The 17,622-nt window shown below is 41.5% G+C and overlaps 1 protein-coding gene across 1 annotated transcript in view; it reads left to right on the plus strand.

The window, feature by feature from the left end:
• The window catches only part of shtd (anaphase promoting complex subunit 1), a 596,397-nt gene that overhangs the window by 183,041 nt on the left and 395,734 nt on the right, over positions 1–17,622 (plus strand). The window contains exon 16 of the mRNA XM_071673058.1: positions 5,714–5,873. Within this exon, the coding sequence (XP_071529159.1) occupies positions 5,714–5,873 (160 nt within the window). The remainder of the gene's footprint in view (positions 1–5,713; positions 5,874–17,622) is intronic.

Raw genomic sequence — 17,622 nt, forward strand, 5'->3', positions numbered from 1 at the left:
AGACTTCTATGTGAAAGTGAGCTTCATTTCAGATCAGAGGGATAAATGGGCAGACTTTGTAATTCCTGCCAGAGTATTTGATACTACTGAATCAAGAATAGATTGAGAAATGTGATCTGCAGTCAGGAATGAGGGGTAGACCCTTTCACTTGGTAGAAGATCACTGAATTGGAAAGGAGCATGGGACTCAGGTTTAAGGAGCATTTTGCAATATGCTAGGGTTACCCATGACATGCTGGAGGGATCTTTCTGAGCATGTTGTTTTTCTTGGTTTATGTAGAAGACTTGCATGATGGGTTGGACTCATGAAAACATGTTTACAGATGATATCAGAGTCATGAGAGGAGTAAAGAGTTGTGATGATTGCAGCAGCTTATAAAGTGACTTAGATGAACTCTAAAAGTGGTCTGAGAATTAGTTAATTAATTTCAGTCCAAGTAATTGCAAAATAATGATGAGAGATGGAGTGAAAGAAGGTTTTGGTGAGATTATTACTAAGTCGGAAATAAGCCACTGGAAGTTTTTGTGAGCGACTTACAGTTCAACAGTGTGCTTAAATTACCTGTTGCCAGAGCTCCGCATCAGAATATTTGTTAAGAAGGCAAACTGTCTCTTGGTAAATATTACATTCATATTTAAGTGTGTGGATTAGGATATGTTTGATAATTTACTCACAATGCTGGCTAGAACTGGATCATATTTCTTAAGTCTTGCCACTGTAACTTAACCAATTCATTGCAACCTGCTGTCGATATAAAGATACCCCCATTTGTAGGGGAATTTAGTAAATCAAAGGGCTAATTATTTCATATTTTGACCGGAGATTGGTAGAGTACTTACCCCGTGTATGAAAAAATATAACATGTTTTGGCTGTTCCCCTGACCTTCTCATAGAAGAGTCAAAGTTTGCTTGTGTATGAGAGGAAATTCATATTATCACTTCCAGATGCATGAGTATTCTTTTGAGTTTTTCCAGTTCCACATTTTTATTCTTTATGATGTTAATCCATTTGAGTTTTTAAGTCTTCACATTAGCACAAATCATTTTGTCCATATATCTTTTTTGTTAATGCATATTGCCAATAATGCTTATTCAGATGATGCAGAGATCTTTCCATTCATGTTATTTGAGACCACATTTTCTTTACTCATATAAATCCTAGTTGTCTGATTAGTATTTTTGCATTACATGAAATGAGTGACTTTATAAGGAAAGAAGTATGTTTACAAAAAAAATAAAGCAAAAGGATAGTTATTTCATAGATACTGTACACTGTTTCCATTTTCTGGCAAACCACATGGACATTCACTGCCAGCTGATCTTCGTTTTAGTCCTCTGTTGTATGGCATCTGGATCATCTTTCACTTTTCTCCTTTTCTTCTTCACTTTCTAACTCACTGAATCCATTAAACTCTATTGCATCCAGGATATCAGTAAGTCTTACAATGTCTGTTCCCCAGTCTTCAGATGGACTTTCAAGAGCTAAAGGTGGTCTAGTAGTGAGTAGATATTGTATTCTTTCCACTAACATTCTGATTACTACTCAAGAACAATTGACTCATTGTCTGGTATAAGTTTTGTGTTGCCATTTCTTAATATCACTATTTTCTTCATGCTGCGTCTTAACATTATCACTATTTTTCTTCTTGCCAGTACCTCAGGCATGAAATTTTACAAGGTGTAGCTCTCACTAAACCCTGCAGTCATTGTGAGTTATATTTGATACTGCTGTATCAACATCCCACAGTGAATGGGCTAAGATGCACAAAGATTTAATGTAGAGAGTCTGGAGAATGGCATATAAGATCATACCTGAATTGAGAAAGATGAGTTACAGTGAAAGGCTGAGAGCAATGAATTTATCCACAGTGGAGTACAGAACAGATAGGGGTGACAAGATTGCATCATTAAAGATTTTAGGTCAGTTGTACAGTGTTGACAAAACAATTCTTCCTGAGATGCAGTGACAAAGTAACAGGAGATTTGAAAAAACTACTTTGGTGTGAGGGTGGTGAATGGTTGGAATAGAATAAGTAATAAGACAGTTAATCCTAGCAGTATACAAATATTTCAAAAGTTATTGATAGTAAAGAAAGTCTAAGAGGTGGGGTCCCACAAGTGTCAAACTCTTTTCCTGTTATGAACTGACTGGTAATTGCATACACACAAGACATTTATCATAAGCAGTTAGAAAATAAGATCATTACACCCAGAGAACAGGTTGTCATGTGACATGGGCCCATGGCAGGCTTTGACTTAATATCTATGCTTGCACATTCATGCCTAGAATACTAAACATGGTGGTTTTCCTGTTTACAAATAATGCTCCACTTCAGGATTTTTTTGTACTCTTATCAATTCTCTTTTAACATAATGTTTTCAGTCATATGAAGTTGTTAAGTGTATTCATTTTTGTAGTTTAAAGTTTTTTCATACGTGGTCACCATTTTTCATGTTAGTGAGGTAGCACCAGGAACAGATGAAGAAAAGGCACATTTGCTCATATCCATGCTGTAGCTGTTGTGTGTAATGAACCAAACTACAGCTCCCTATCCACAACCAGGCCCCACAGACCTTACCATGGTTTACCCTAGCACTTCACACGCCCTGGTTCAGGCCAACGACAGCATTTCTTCCTCTATATACCACATTGTTCCAGTTCACTCTATTCCTTGCATGCCTTTTGCTTTTAATCTTCTGCAAGTTCAGGCCCCAGTTAATCAAAATCTTCACTGTTTTCACCCCATCCTTTCATCTCCATTTTGGTCTTTCCATTTCTCTTTGTCCCCTCCACTTTTGACACCTATATTCTCTTTGTCAACCTCTCCTCACTCATTCTCTCCAAATGATTAAAACATTTTAGCTTACCCTCTTCAGCTCTCTCTACCACACTTTTTTTTACCACACCTCTATCTTACCCTTTTGTTACTCAATCAGACCACCACACAATGCATAATGTCCTAAGACATTCCATTTCCAATATTTTCACCTTCCTCCAAGGCATCTAAAACATTTCACTTCCAGATTTTCCCCATTCATACTCACACCCTGACTAACCTGTCCAACCCTGCTACACCAGTAAACTTACTTTTATTTACATTTACTTTCAACTTCCTCCTTTCACATACACTCTCAGACATCTGCAATTTCTTATTTGAATGTGCCACCAGTGCTGTGTTATCAGTAAACATCAACTGATTCACTTCTCAGGCCCCCTGATCCCCTACAGACTGCATTACTCACCCCTCTCTACAAGACTGTTGCATTTTACCACTCTCACCACTCATCCATAAACAAATTAAACAGCCATGGTGACATCATGCACCCCTGCCACAGAACAATTTTCACTTGGAACCACTCCCTCTCCTCTTTCTGCTGTAACGCATGCCATACACCCTTGATTGAAACTTTTCACTGCTTATAGCAACTTTTCTCTTACAGTCTATACTTGTAAAACTTTCCACAAGATATCTTTATCAACTCTCTCATATGCTTTCTCCATATTCAGAAATGCCTCATATAAACCCTTCTGTTTCTCAAAGTGTTTCTCACACATATACCTTAAAGCAGACACATGGTTCATTCAAATCTTTACCACTTCTGTAACCACACTGCTCCTCCCCAGTCTAATGCTCTGTACATACCTTCACCCTTGCAATCACTTCTCTTCCATACAACTTATCAGACACACTAAACTTATTGTATGTCTGTAGTTTGAGCACTGACTATGATCCCCCTTGCATTTACACATAAGCACTATACATGCATTCCACCAATCCCCAGACACCTCACCATGACCCATACATCATTGAAAATCCTAACTAACCAATCAACAACAGTCCCCCCCTTTCTAAAGAAATTAATCTATAATACCATCCACTCCAGCTGTATTACCACATTTCATCTAATGCACAGCATTCTCCACCTCTTCTCTCTTCACTAAACCATTTTCCATGACTCTCTCACTTCATAGACCACCGTCATCAAACACATTCACGAGTCCTACAACATACCTACTCTCCTCCTCACTTCATCACTACCTATCACCACTTCCCCATTGGTTCCCTTCACTGATGTTCCTATTTGTTCTCTTGTTTTTTGCACACTATTAACCTCCTTTCAAAATATTTTCCTGTTCTTCCTGAAGTTTACTGATACTTGCTCATCCCAACTCTCATATGCCATCTTTTTCAACCCCTGTGCCTTCCTTTTAACCTCCTGCTGCTTTTTCTCTTGCATCTCCCAATTATTTGCCCACTTTCCCTGTAAGTACTGCCCATATACCTCTCTTTTCACTTTTACTGGTAACTTACCTCACCATTCCTCCACTCTACTATTTCTAACCTGCCCACCTCCCACCTTCCACATGTTACACACTTCTCTTGCACATACCAGCATTGCTTCCCTAAATACCTCCTGTTCCTCACCCACTCCCTTAGCTTTGTTTACTCTTGCTTTTTTGCCATTCTACAGTAATACCTCCTGGTATTTCTTCACACAAGTCTCTTCACCAAGCTCTCTTACTTTCACCATTCTCCCACCTATAGCATTTCCTCTTTTCTAAAAGCCTCTACAAATCTTCATCCTCATAGCCACAAGGTAATGATCAGACATCCCACCAGCTGCCCTTCTCGACACACATTCAAAGGTCCCTCTTTTGCATGCTTATCAATTTGTGTGCAATCCATTAATGCCGGCTGACCATCTTTCCTACTCACATATTATTTTTTTTGTGTATGTCCCTCCTTTTAAACTAGGTATTCCCAATCAACAACCCTTCTTTAGCATACAACTACACAGGCTGTTCAACATTTCAGTTCACTTCACTGAATACTCCATTCCCCCTAATTATACTCTCAGCTGTCATATTACTCACCTTTGCATTTAAATCTCCCATCACTAATACCTGGTCTCTCACATCAAAACTGCTGACACACACTAAGATGCTCCCAAAACACTTGCCTTTCATGATCAGGTGCATAAGCACTAATAATCATGCATGTCTTGCAATCTACTGTCATTTTTACCACATCAATCTGAATCTCACTTCATTACACTCTTTCACACTTTCTCACAATCCCTGCTTCAATATTAGTACTACACTTCCTTAACTCGTCCTAACACCAACACCTGATCTTACTCTTAAAGACATTTCCGAACCACTCTTCCCCTTTACCCTTGAGGTAGATTTTGATAATCCACTACAGTCAAGTGATTGATTTTATATTTGATTTTGCTGCTCTGTTTAGGAGTTTTTCATGTTTTGGTTATTCCTTATCCCGTTATTTTGGTTGTCACTCCAAATTTAGGATATTAGTCGTTATATCATTTTGAGCAAAGAGAAAACTACTTTAAGAGATGAAAAGTTTTTCTTTTCAGATATATGTTGTATTATATAAAGCTTCATCCTTTTGTTCCCATCTCCTCTATTTATGCTTTTTAGCACTCCAGGTTGTATAGTGCTCATGTGAGTGAGTTGTTGACCCCCCACTGGCAGCCAAATTGACCTCACACAAGGCACACAAACTTTAAGTGACAAGGAAGGATAATTCTTTGCACCAAGTGTTAATTTGTTATATCCTTTAAGAACGATGCATCTGACTTATTATGTTATCTGCACATATCTGATATTAGCATCTATCTGGTAAGAGAAATGATGTTATCATCCTTTTCATTGTAGGTTTGGCTTTTTAAGTGCATTCTTTGTTTCAGGTATGGTTCCCACCTGACAATCCACATGTCATTAGGCTTCCTGTTCCTAGGTGGTGGTCGCTTCTCCTTAAGTACTTCAAATATGGCTGTTGCTGCACTTCTCATTGCCTGCTTCCCCAAGTTTCCCACACACTCCAACGACAATCGTTATCATTTACAGGTAAGTTAATCTACAGTCCTTTCTGATTTGAATCATAAATTTTTTTTTATTTTATCTATATTTTCTTATACTTAGTCGCTATCTCCCGCGTTAGCGAGGTAGCGCAAGGAAACAGACGAAAGAGTGGCCCAACCCTCCCACATACACATGTATATACATAAACGCCCACACACACACATATATGTATCTATACATTTCAACGTATACATGATATACATGCACAGACATATACATATATACACATGTACACATCCACAATTGCTGCCTTCATCCATTCCTGTTGCCATCCCGCCACACACGAAATGGCACCCCCTCACCCTGCATGCACACAAGGTAGCACTAGAAAAGACAACAAAGGCCACACTCGTTCACACTCTGTCTCTAGGTGTCATGTGTAATGCACTGAAACCACAGCTCCCTTTACACATCCAGGCCAAACAAAACTTTCCATGGTTTATCCCAGACACTTCACATGCCATGGTTCAATCCATTGACAGCACGTTGACCCTGGTATACCACATCGTTCCAATGCACTCTATTCCTTGCACGCCTTTTACCCTCCTGTATGTTCAGGCCCTGATTGCTCAAAATCTCTATCACTCCCTCCTTCCACCTCCAGTTTGGTCTCCCACTTCTCATTCCCTCCATATCTGACACATATATCTTCTTTGTCAATCTTTCCTCACTCATTTTCTCCATGTGACCCTACCATTTCAATACACCCTCTTCTGCTCTGTCAACCACTCTTTTTATTACCACACATCTCTCTTACCCTTTCATTACTTACTCGATCACACCACCTCACACCACATATTGTCCTCAAACATTAGTATTATTGTTTTTATCATTATTCATATTTATTTGTTTATTTTATACTTCGTCTCCAGTTTGGTCTCCCACGTAGGGTAATGGTGTGCATAGTGAGATATAATGTCAACTCTGCAAAGATGCACTGACTTGAGTAAGCAGACTTTATTATGGGAAAGTAGATACTGTATTGTGGTGGTGGTTTGGTTCAGAGAAAGTAATAAGTTACTGCATTCTGTTTGCTGTTTCATGTAGAAGTATAGCCTGTAATCCTCAGTAGCTTTAGACAATAACTACAGCATGAAAATGTTTACCACTGCATTTTAAGAGCAACAATAGTTATGAGCTCAGTGAATGTAGGTTTGCGGCAGGGATGTGTGATGTCTCCATGGTTGTTTAATCTGTTTAAGGATGGGGTTGTTAGGGAGGTGAATGCAAGAGTTTTGGAAGGAGGGGCAAGTATGCAGTCTGTTGTGGGTGAGAGAGCTTGGGAAGTGAGTCAGTTGTTGTTCGCTAATGATACGGCGCTGGTGGCTGATTCATGGGAGAAACTGCAGAAGCTGGTGACTGAGTTTGGCAAAGTGTGTGAAAGAAGAAAGTTAAGAGTAAATGTGAATAAGGGTTGAGGAACAAGTCATTTGGGAGGTAAGTTTGAATGGAGAAAAACTGGAACCATGGAAGTGAGTCACAGGGTGGGGGAGGGGGCGAAAGGTCTGGGAGCCTTGAAGAATGTGTGGAAAGCGAGAACATTGTCTCAGAAAGGAAAAATGGGTATGTTTAAAGGAATAGTGGTTCCAACAATGTTACATGGTTGCGAGGCATGGACTATAGATAAGGTTGTGCGGAGGGAGGTGGATGTGTTGGAAATGAGATGCTTTAGGACAATATGTGGTGTGAGGTGGTTTGATCGAGTAAGTAATGAAAGGGTAAGAAAGATGTGTGGTAATAAAAAGAGTGTGGTTGAGAGAGCAGAAGAGGGTGTATTGAAATGGTTTTGTCACATGGAGAGAATGAGTGAGGAAAGATTGACAAAGAGAATATATGTGTCAGAGGTGGAGGGAATGAGGAGAAGTGGGAGACCAAATTGGAGGTGGAAGGATGGAGTGAAAAAGATTTTGAGCAATCGGTGCCTGAACATGCAGGAGGGTGAAAGGCGTGCAAGGAATAGAGTGAATTGGAACGATGTGGTATACCGGGGTTGACATGCTGTCAGTGGATTGAACCAGGGCATGTGAAGTGTCTGGGGTAAACCATGGAAAGTTTTGTGGGGCCTGGATGTAGAAAGGAAGCTGTGGTTTCAGTGCATTACACATGACAGGGGTAGAGTGGTTTGGGAATGTCTTGGGAGTAAAGTCAGGGGTTAGTGAGAGGACAAGAGCAAGGGAAGGAGTAGCAGTACTCCTGAAACAGGAGTTGTGGGAGTATGTGATAGAATGTAAGAAAGTAAATTCTCGATAAATATGGGTAAAACTGAAAGTTGATGGAGAGAGATGGGTGATTATTGGTGCATATGCACCCGGGCATGAGAAGAAAGATCATGAGAGGCAAGTGTTTTGGGAGCAGCTGAATGAGTGGTTTTGATGCACAAGACCGGGTTATAGTGATGGGTGATTTGAATGCAAAGGTGACTAATGTGGAAGTTGAGGGAATAATTGGTATACATGGAGTGTTCAGTGTTGTAAAAGGAAATGGTGAAGAGCTTGTAGATTTATGTGCTGAAAAAGGACCGGTGATTGGGAATACCTGGTTTAAAAAGCGAGATATACATAAGTATACGTATGTAAGTAGGAGAGATGGCCAGAGAGTGTTATTGGATTACGTGTTAATTGACAGGCGCGCGAAAGAGAGACTTTTGGATGTTAATGTGCTGAGAGGTGCAACTGGAGGGATGTCTGATCATTATCTTGTGGAGGCTAAGGTGAAGATTTGTATGGGTTTTCAGAAAAGAAGAGTGAATGTTGTGGTGAAGAGGGTGGTGAGAGTAAGTGAGCTTGGGAAGGAGACTTGTGTGAGGAAGTACCAGGAGAGACTGAGTACAGAACGGAAAAAGGTGAGAACAGTGGAAGTAAGGGGAGTAGGGGAGGAATGGGATGTATTTAGGGAATCAGTGATGGCTTGCGCAAAAGATGCTTGTGGCATGAGAAGAGTGGGAGGTGGGTTGATTAGAAAGGGTAGTGAGTGGTGGGATGAAGAAGTAAGATTATTATTGAAAGAGAAGAGAGAGGCATTTGGACGATTTTTGCAGGGAAAAAATGCAATTGAATGGGAGATGTATAAAAGAAAGAGACAGGAGGTCAAGAGAAAGGTGCAAGAGGTGAAAAAGAGGGCAAATGAGAGTTGGGGTGAGAGAGTATCATTAAATTTCAGGGAGAATAAAAAGATGTTTTGGAAGGAGGTAAATAAAGTGCGTAAGACAAGGGAGCAAATGGGAACTAAAGTGAAGGGCGCTAATGGGGAGGTGATAACAAGTAGTGGTGATGTGAGAAGATGGAGTGTGTATTTTGAAGGTTTGTTGAATGTGTCTGATGATAGAGTGGCAGATATAGGGTGTTTTAGTTGAGGTGGTGTGCAAAGTGAGAGGGTTAGGGAAAATGATTTGGTAAACAGAGAAGAGGTAGTAAAAGCTTTGCGGAAGATGAAAGCCAGCAAGGCAGCAAGTTTGGATGGTATTGCAGTGGAATTTATTAAAAAAGGGGGTGACTGTATTGTTGACTGGTTGGTAAGGTTATTTAATATATATATGACTCATGGTGAGGTGCCTGAGGATTGGCGGAATGCGTGCATAGTGCCATTGTACAAAGGCAAAGGGGATAAGAGTGAGTGCTCAAATTACAGAGATACAAGTTTGTTGAGTATTCCTGGTAAATTATATGGGATGGTATTGATTGAGAGGGTGAAGGCATATACAGAGCATCAGATTGGGGAAGAGCAGTGTGGTTTCAGAAGTGGTAGAGGATGTGTGGATCAGGTGTTTGCTTTGAAGAATGTATGTGAGAAATACTTAGAAAAGCAAATGGATTTGTATGTAGCATTTATGGATCTGGAGAAGGCATATGACAGAGTTGATAGAGATGCTCTGTGGAAGGTATTAAGAATATATGGTGTGGGAGGCAAGTTGTTAGAAGCAGTGAACAGTTTTTATCGAGGATGTAAGGCATGTGTACGTGTAGGAAGAGAGGAAAGTGATTGGTTTTCAGTGAATGTAGGTTTGCGGCACGGGTGTGTGATGTCTCCATGGTTGTTTAATTTGTTTATGGATGGGGTTGTTAGGGAGATGAATGCAAGAGTTTTGGAAAGAGGGGCAAGTATGAAGTCTATTGTGGATGAGAGAGCTTGGGAAGTGAGTCAGTTGTTGTTCGCTGATGATACAGCGCTGGTGGCTGATTCATGTGAGAAACTGCAGAAGGTGGTGACTGAGTTTGGTAAAGTGTGTGAAAGAAGAAAGTTAAGAGTAAATGTGAATAAGAGCAAGGTTATTAGGTACAGTAGGGTTGAGGGTCAAGTCAATTGGGAGGTAAGATTGAATGGAGAAAAACTGGAGGAAGTAAAGTGTTTTAGATATCTGGGAGTGGATCTGGCAGCAGATGGAGCCATGGAGGCGGAAGTGAATCATAGGGTAGGGAAGGGGGCAAAAATTCTGGGAGCCTTGAAGAATGTGTGGAAGTCGAGAACATTATCTCAGAAAGCAAAAATGGGTATGTTTGAAGGAATAGTGGTTCCAACAATGTTGTATGGTTGCGAGGCGTGGGCTATGGATAGAGTTGTGCGCAGGAGGGTGGATGTGCTGGAAATGAGATGTTTGAGGACAATGTGTGGTGTGAGGTGGTTTGATCGAGTAAGTAATGTAAGGGTAAGAGAGATGTGTGGAAATAAAAAGAGCATGGTTGAGAGAGCAGAAGAGGGTGTTTTGAAATGGTTTGGTCACATGGAGAGAATGAGTGAGGAAAGATTGTCCAAGAGGATATATGTGTCGAAGGTGGAGGGAACGAGGAGAAGTGCGAGACCAAATTGGAGGTGGAAAGATGGAGTGAAAAAGATTTTGAGTGATCGGGGCCTGAACATGCAGGAGGGTGAAAGGCAGGCAAGGAAGAGAGTGAATTGGATCGATGTGGTATACCGGTGTTCACGTGCTGTCAGTGGATTGAATCAGGGCATGTGAAGCGTCTGGGGTAAACCATGGAAAGTTATGTGGGGCCTGGATGTGGAAAGGGAGCTGTGGTTTCGGGCATAATTGCATGACAGCTAGAGACTGAGTGTGAACGAATGTGGCCTTTGTTGTCTTTTCCTAGCGCTACCTCGCACACATGAGGGGGTTGGGGGATGATATTCCATGTGTGGTGAGGTGGTGATGGGAATGAATAAAGGCAGACAGTGTGAATTGTGTGCATGGGTATATATGTATGTGTCTGTGTGTGTATATATATGTGTACATTGAGATGTATAGGTATGTATATTTGTGTGTGTGGATATGTATGTATATACATGTGTATAGGGGTGGGTTGTGCCATTTCTTTTGTCTGTTTCCTTGCGCTACCTCGCAAACGCGGAAGACAGCGACAAAGCAAAATAGAAATAAAAAAGATGTATAAAAGAAAGAGACAAGAGGTCAAGAGAAAGGTGCAAGAGGTGAAAAAAAGGGCAAATGAGAGTTGGGGTGAGAGAGTATGATTAAATTTTAGGGAGAATAAAAAGATGTTCTGGAAGGAGGTAAATAAAGTGCGTAAGACAAGGGAGCAAATGGGAACTTCACTGAAGGGCGCAAATGGGGAGGTGATAACAAGTAGTGGTGATGTGAGAAGGAGATGGAGTGAGTATTTTGAAGGTTTGTTGAATGTGTTTGATGATAGAGTGGCAGATATAGGGTGTTTTGGTCGAGGTGGTGTGCAAAGTGAGAGGATTAGGGAAAATGATTTGGTAAACAGAGAAGAGGTAGTGAAAGCTTTGCGGAAGATGAAAGCCGGCAAGGCAGCAGGTTTGGATGGTATTGCAGTGGAATTTATTAAAAAAGGGGGTGACTGTATCGTTGACTGGTTGGTAAGGTTATTTAATGTATGTATGACTCATGGTGAGGTGCCTGAGGATTGGCAGAATGCGTGCATAGTGCCATTGTACAAAGGCAAAGGGGATAAGAGTGATTGCTCAAATTACAGAGGTATAAGTTTGTTGAGTATTCCTGGTAAATTATATGGGAGGGTATTGATTGAGAGGGTGAAGGCATGTACAGAGCATCAGATTGGGGAAGAGCAGTGTGGTTTCAGAAGTGGTAGAGGATGTGTGGATCAGGTGTTTGCTTTGAAGAATGTATGTGAGAAATACTTAGAAAAGCAAATGGATTTGTATGTAGCATTTATGGATCTGGAGAAGGCATATGATAGAGTTGATAGAGATGCTCTGTGGAAGGTATTAAGAATATATGGTGTGGGAGGAAAGTTGTTAGAAGCAGTGAAAAGTTTTTATCGAGGATGTAAGGCATGTGTATGTGTAGGAAGAGAGGAAAGTGATTGGTTCTCAGTGAATGTAGGTTTGCGGCACGGGTGTGTGATGTCTCCATGGTTGTTTAATTTGTTTATGGATGGGGTTGTTAGGAAGGTAAATGCAAGAGTTTTGGAAAGAGGGGCAAGTATGAAGTCTGTTGGGGATGAGAGAGCTTGGGAAGTGAGTCAGTTGTTGTTCGCTGATGATACAGCGCTGGTGGCTGATTCATGTGAGAAACTGCAGAAGGTGGTGACTGAGTTTGGTAAAGTGTGTGGAAGAAGAAAGTTAAGAGTAAATGTGAATAAGAGCAAGGTTATTAGGTACAGTAGGGTTGAGGGTCAAGTCAATTGGGAGGTGAGTTTGAATGGAGAAAAACTGGAGGAAGTGAAGTGTTTTAGATATCTGGGAGTGGATCTGGCAGCGGATGGAACCATGGAAGCAGAAGTGGATCATAGGGTGGGGGAGGGGGCGAAAATTCTGGGGGCCTTGAAGAATGTGTGGAAGTCGAGAACATTATCTCGAAAAGCAAAAATGGGTATGTTTGAAGGAATAGTGGTTCCAACAATGTTGTATGGTTGCGAGGCGTGGGCTATGGATAGAGTTGTGCGCAGGAGGATGGATGTGCTGGAAATGAGATGTATGAGGACAATGTGTGGTGTGAGGTGGTTTGATCGAGAGAGTAACGTAAGGGTAAGAGAGATGTGTGGAAATAAAAAGAGCGTGGTTGAGAGAGCAGAAGAGGGTGTTTTGAAGTGGTTTGGGCACATGGAGAGAATGAGTGAGGAAAGATTGACCAAGAGGATATATGTGTCGGAGGTGGAGGGAACGAGGAGAAGAGGGAGACCAAATTGGAGGTGGAAAGATGGAGTGAAAAAGATTTTGTGTGATCGGGGCCTGAACATGCAGGAGGGTGAAAGGAGGGCAAGGAATAGAGTGAATTGGAGCGATGTGGTATACCGGGATTGACGTGCTGTCAGTGGATTGAATCAAGGCATGTGAAGCGTCTGGGGTAAACCATGGAAAGCTGTGTAGGTATGTATATTTGCATGTGTGGACGTATGTATATACATGTGTATGGGGGGGGTTGGGCCATTTCTTTCGTCTGTTTCCTTGCGCTACCTCGCAAACGCGGGAGACAGCGACAAAGTATAATAAATAAAAAAAATAATATATATATATATATATATATATATATATATTTTTTTTTTTTTTTTTTTTTTTTTATACTTTGTCGCTGTCTCCCGCGTTTGCGAGGTAGCGCAAGGAAACAGACGAAAGAAATGGCCCAACCCCCCCCCCCCCCATACACATGTACATACACACGTCCACACACGCAAATATACATACCTACACAGCTTTCCATGGTTTACCCCAGACGCTACACATGCCTTGCTTCAATCCACTGACAGCACGTCAACCCCTGTATACCACATGACTCCAATTCACTCTATTTCTTGCCCTCCTTTCACCCTCCTGCATGTTCAGGCCCCGATCACACAAAATCTTTTTCACTCCATCTTTCCACCTCCAATTTGGTCTCCCTCTTCTCCTCGTTCCCTCCACCTCCGACACATATATCCTCTTGGTCAATCTCTCCTCACTCATTCTCTCCATGTGCCCAAACCATTTCAAAACACCCTCTTCTGCTCTCTCAACCACGCTCTTTTTATTTCCACACATCTCTCTTACCCTTACGTTACTTACTCGATCAAACCACCTCACACCACACATTGTCCTCAAACATCTCATTTCCAGCACATCCATCCTCCTGCGCACATCTCTATCCATAGCCCACGCCTCACAACCATACAGCATTGTTGGAACCACTATTCCCTCAAACATACCCATTTTTGCTTTCCGAGATAATGTTCTCGACTTCCACACATTTTTCAAGGCTCCCAAAATTTTCGCCCCCTCCCCCACCCTATGATCCACTTCCGCTTCCATGGTTCCATCCGCTGACAGATCCACTCCCAGATATCTAAAACACTTCACTTCCTCCAGTTTTTCTCCATTCAAACTCACCTCCCAATTGACTTGACCCTCACCCCTACTGTACCTAATATATATATATATATATATATATATATATATATATATATAGACGGGAGTGGGGGGCCAAAAATCCTCCCCTCCTTGTATTAACTTTCTAAAATGGGAAACAGAAGAAGGAGTCACGTGGGGAGTGCTCTTCCTCCTCGAAGGCTCAGAGTGGGGTGCCTAAATGTGTGTGAATGTAACCAAGATGTGAAAAAAGGAGAGATAGGTAGTATGTTTGAGGAAAGGAACCTGGATGTTTTGTCTCTGAGTGAAACGAAGCTCAAGGGTAAAGGGGAAGAGTGGTTTGGGAATGTCTGGGGAGTAAAGTCAGGGGTTAGTGAGAGGACAAGAGCAAGGGAAGGAGTAGCAATACTCCTGAAACAGGAGTTGTGGGAGTATGTGATAGAGTGTAAGAAAGTAAATTCTCGATTAATATGGGTAAAACTGAAAGTTGATGGAGAGAGGTGGGTGATTATTGGTGCATATGCACCTGGGCATGAGAAGAAAGATCAAGAGAGGCAAGTGTTTTAGGAGCAGCTGAATGAGTGTGTTAATGGTTTTGCTGCACGAGACCGGGTTATAGTGATGGGTGATTTGAATGCAAAGGTGAGTAATGTGGCAGTTGAGGGAATAATTGGTATACATGGGGTGTTCAGTGTTGTAAATGGAAATGGTGAAGAGCTTGTAGATTTATGTGCTGAAAAAGGACTGATGATTGGGAATACCTGGTTTAAAAAGCGAGATATACATAAGTATACTTATGTAAGTAGGAGAGATGGCCAGAGAGCATTATTGGATTACGTGTTAATTGACAGGCGTGTGAAAGAGAGACTTTTGGATGTTAATGTGCTGAGAGGTGCAACTGGAGGGATGTCTGATCATTATCTTGTGGAGGCTAAGGTGAAGATTTGTATGGGTTTTCAGAAAAGAAGAGTGAATGTTGGGGTGAAGAGAGTGGTGAGAGTAAGTGAGCTTGAGAAGGAGACCTGTGTGAGGAAGTACCAGGAGAGACTGAGTACAGAATGGAAAAAGGTGAGAACAATGGAAGTAAGGGGAGTGGGGGAGGAATGGGATGTATTTAGGGAATCAGTGAAGGATTGCACAAAAGATGCTTGTGGCACGAGAAGAGTTGGAGGTGGGTTGATTAGAAAGGCTAGTGAGTGGTGGGATGAAGAAGTAAGAGTATTAGTGAAAGAGAAGAGAGAGGCATTTGGACGATTTTTGCAGGGAAAAAATGCAATTGAGTGGGAGATGTATAAAAGAAAGAGACAGGAGGTCAAGAGAAAGGTGCAAGAGGTGAAAAAAAGGGCAAATGAGAGTTGGGGTGAGAGAGTATGATTAAATTTTAGGGAGAATAAAAAGATGTTCTGGAAGGAGGTAAATAAAGTGCGTAAGACAAGGGAGCAAATGGGAACTTCAGTGAAGGGCGCAAATGGGGAGGAGATAACAAGTAGTGGTGATGTGAGAAGGAGATGGAGTGAGTATTTTGAAGGTTTGTTGAATGTGTTTGATGATAGAGTGGCAGATATAGGGTGTTTTGGTCGAGGTGGTGTGCAAAGTGAGAGGGTTAGGGAAAATGATTTGGTAAACAGAGAAGAGGTAGTGAAAGCTTTGCGGAAGATGAAAGCCGGCAAGGCAGCAGGTTTGGATGGTATTGCAGTGGAATTCATTAAAAAAGGGGGTGACTGTATTGTTGACTGGTTGGTAAGGTTATTTAATGTATGTATGACTCATGGTGAGGTGCCTGAGGATTGGCGGAATGCGTGCATAGTGCCATTGTACAAAGGCAAAGGGGATAAGAGTGATTGCTCAAATTACAGAGGTATAAGTTTGTTGAGTATTCCTGGTAAATTATATGGGAGGGTATTGATTGAGAGGGTGACGGCATGTACAGAGCATCAGATTGGGGAAGAGCAGTGTGGTTTCAGAAGTGGTAGAGGATGTGTGGATCAGGTGTTTGCTTTGAAGAATGTATGTGAGAAATACTTAGAAAAGGAAATGGATTTGTATGTAGCATTTATGGATCTGGAGAAGGCATATGATAGAGTTGATAGAGATGCTCTGTGGAAGATATTAAGAATATATGGTGTGGGAGGCAAGTTGTTAGAAGCAGTGAAAAGTTTTTATCGAGGATGTAAGGCATGTGTACGTGTAGGAAGAGAGGAAAGTGATTGGTTTTCAGTGAATGTAGGTTTGCGGCAGGGGTGTGTGATGTCTCCATGGTTGTTTAATTTGTTTATGGATGGGTTTGTTAGGGAGGTAAATGCAAGAGTTTTGGAAAGAGGGGCAAGTATGAAGTCTGTTGGGGATGAGAGAGCTTGGGAAGTGAGTCAGTTGTTGTTCGCTGATGATACAGCGCTGGTGGCTGATTCATGTGAGAAACTGCAGAAGCTGGTGACTGAGTTTGGTAAAGTGTGTGGAAGAAGAAAGTTAAGAGTAAATGTGAATAAGAGCAAGGTTATTAGGTACAGTAGGGTTGAGGGTCAAGTCAATTGGGAGGTGAGTTTGAATGGAGAAAAACTGGAGGAAGTGAAGTGTTTTAGATATCTGGGAGTGGATCTGGCAGCGGATGGAACCATGGAAGCAGAAGTGGATCATAGGGTGGGGGAGGGGGCGAAAATTCTGGGAGCCTTGAAGAATGTGTGGAAGTCGAGAACATTATCTCGGAAAGCAAAAATGGGTATGTTTGAAGGAATAGTGGTTCCAACAATGTTGTATGGTTGCGAGGCGTGGGCTATGGATAGAGTTGTGCGCAGGAGGATGGATGTGCTGGAAATGAGATGTATGAGGACAATGTGTGGTGTGAGGTGGTTTGATCGAGAGAGTAACGTAAGGGTAAGAGAGATGTGTGGAAATAAAAAGAGCGTGGTTGAGAGAGCAGAAGAAGGTGTTTTGAAGTGGTTTGGGCACATGGAGAGGATGAGTGAGGAAAGATTGACCAAGAGGATATATGTGTTGGAGGTGGAGGGAACAAGGAGAAGAGGGAGACCAAATTGGAGGTGGAAAGATGGAGTGAAAAAGATTTTGTGTGATCGGGGCCTGAACATGCAGGAGGGTGAAAGGAGGGCAAGGAATAGAGTGAATTGGAGTGATGTGGTATACCGGGGTTGACGTGCTGTCAGTGGATTGAATCGGGGAATGTAAAGCGTCTGGGGTAAACCATGGAAAGCTGTGTAGGTATGTATATTTGCGTGTGTGGACGTATGTATATACATGTGTATGGGGGTGGGTTGGGCCATTTCTTTCGTCTGTTTCCTTGCGCTACCTCGCAAACGCGGGAGACAGCGGCAAAAAAAAAAAATATATATATATATATATATATATATATATATATATATATATATATATATATATAAGTATATATATATATATATATATATATATATATATATATATATATATATATATATATATATATAAGTATATA

This window comes from Panulirus ornatus, chromosome 18, assembly GCF_036320965.1.
Source record: "Panulirus ornatus isolate Po-2019 chromosome 18, ASM3632096v1, whole genome shotgun sequence".
In the NCBI taxonomy this organism is placed as follows: Eukaryota; Metazoa; Arthropoda; class Malacostraca; order Decapoda; family Palinuridae; genus Panulirus; species Panulirus ornatus.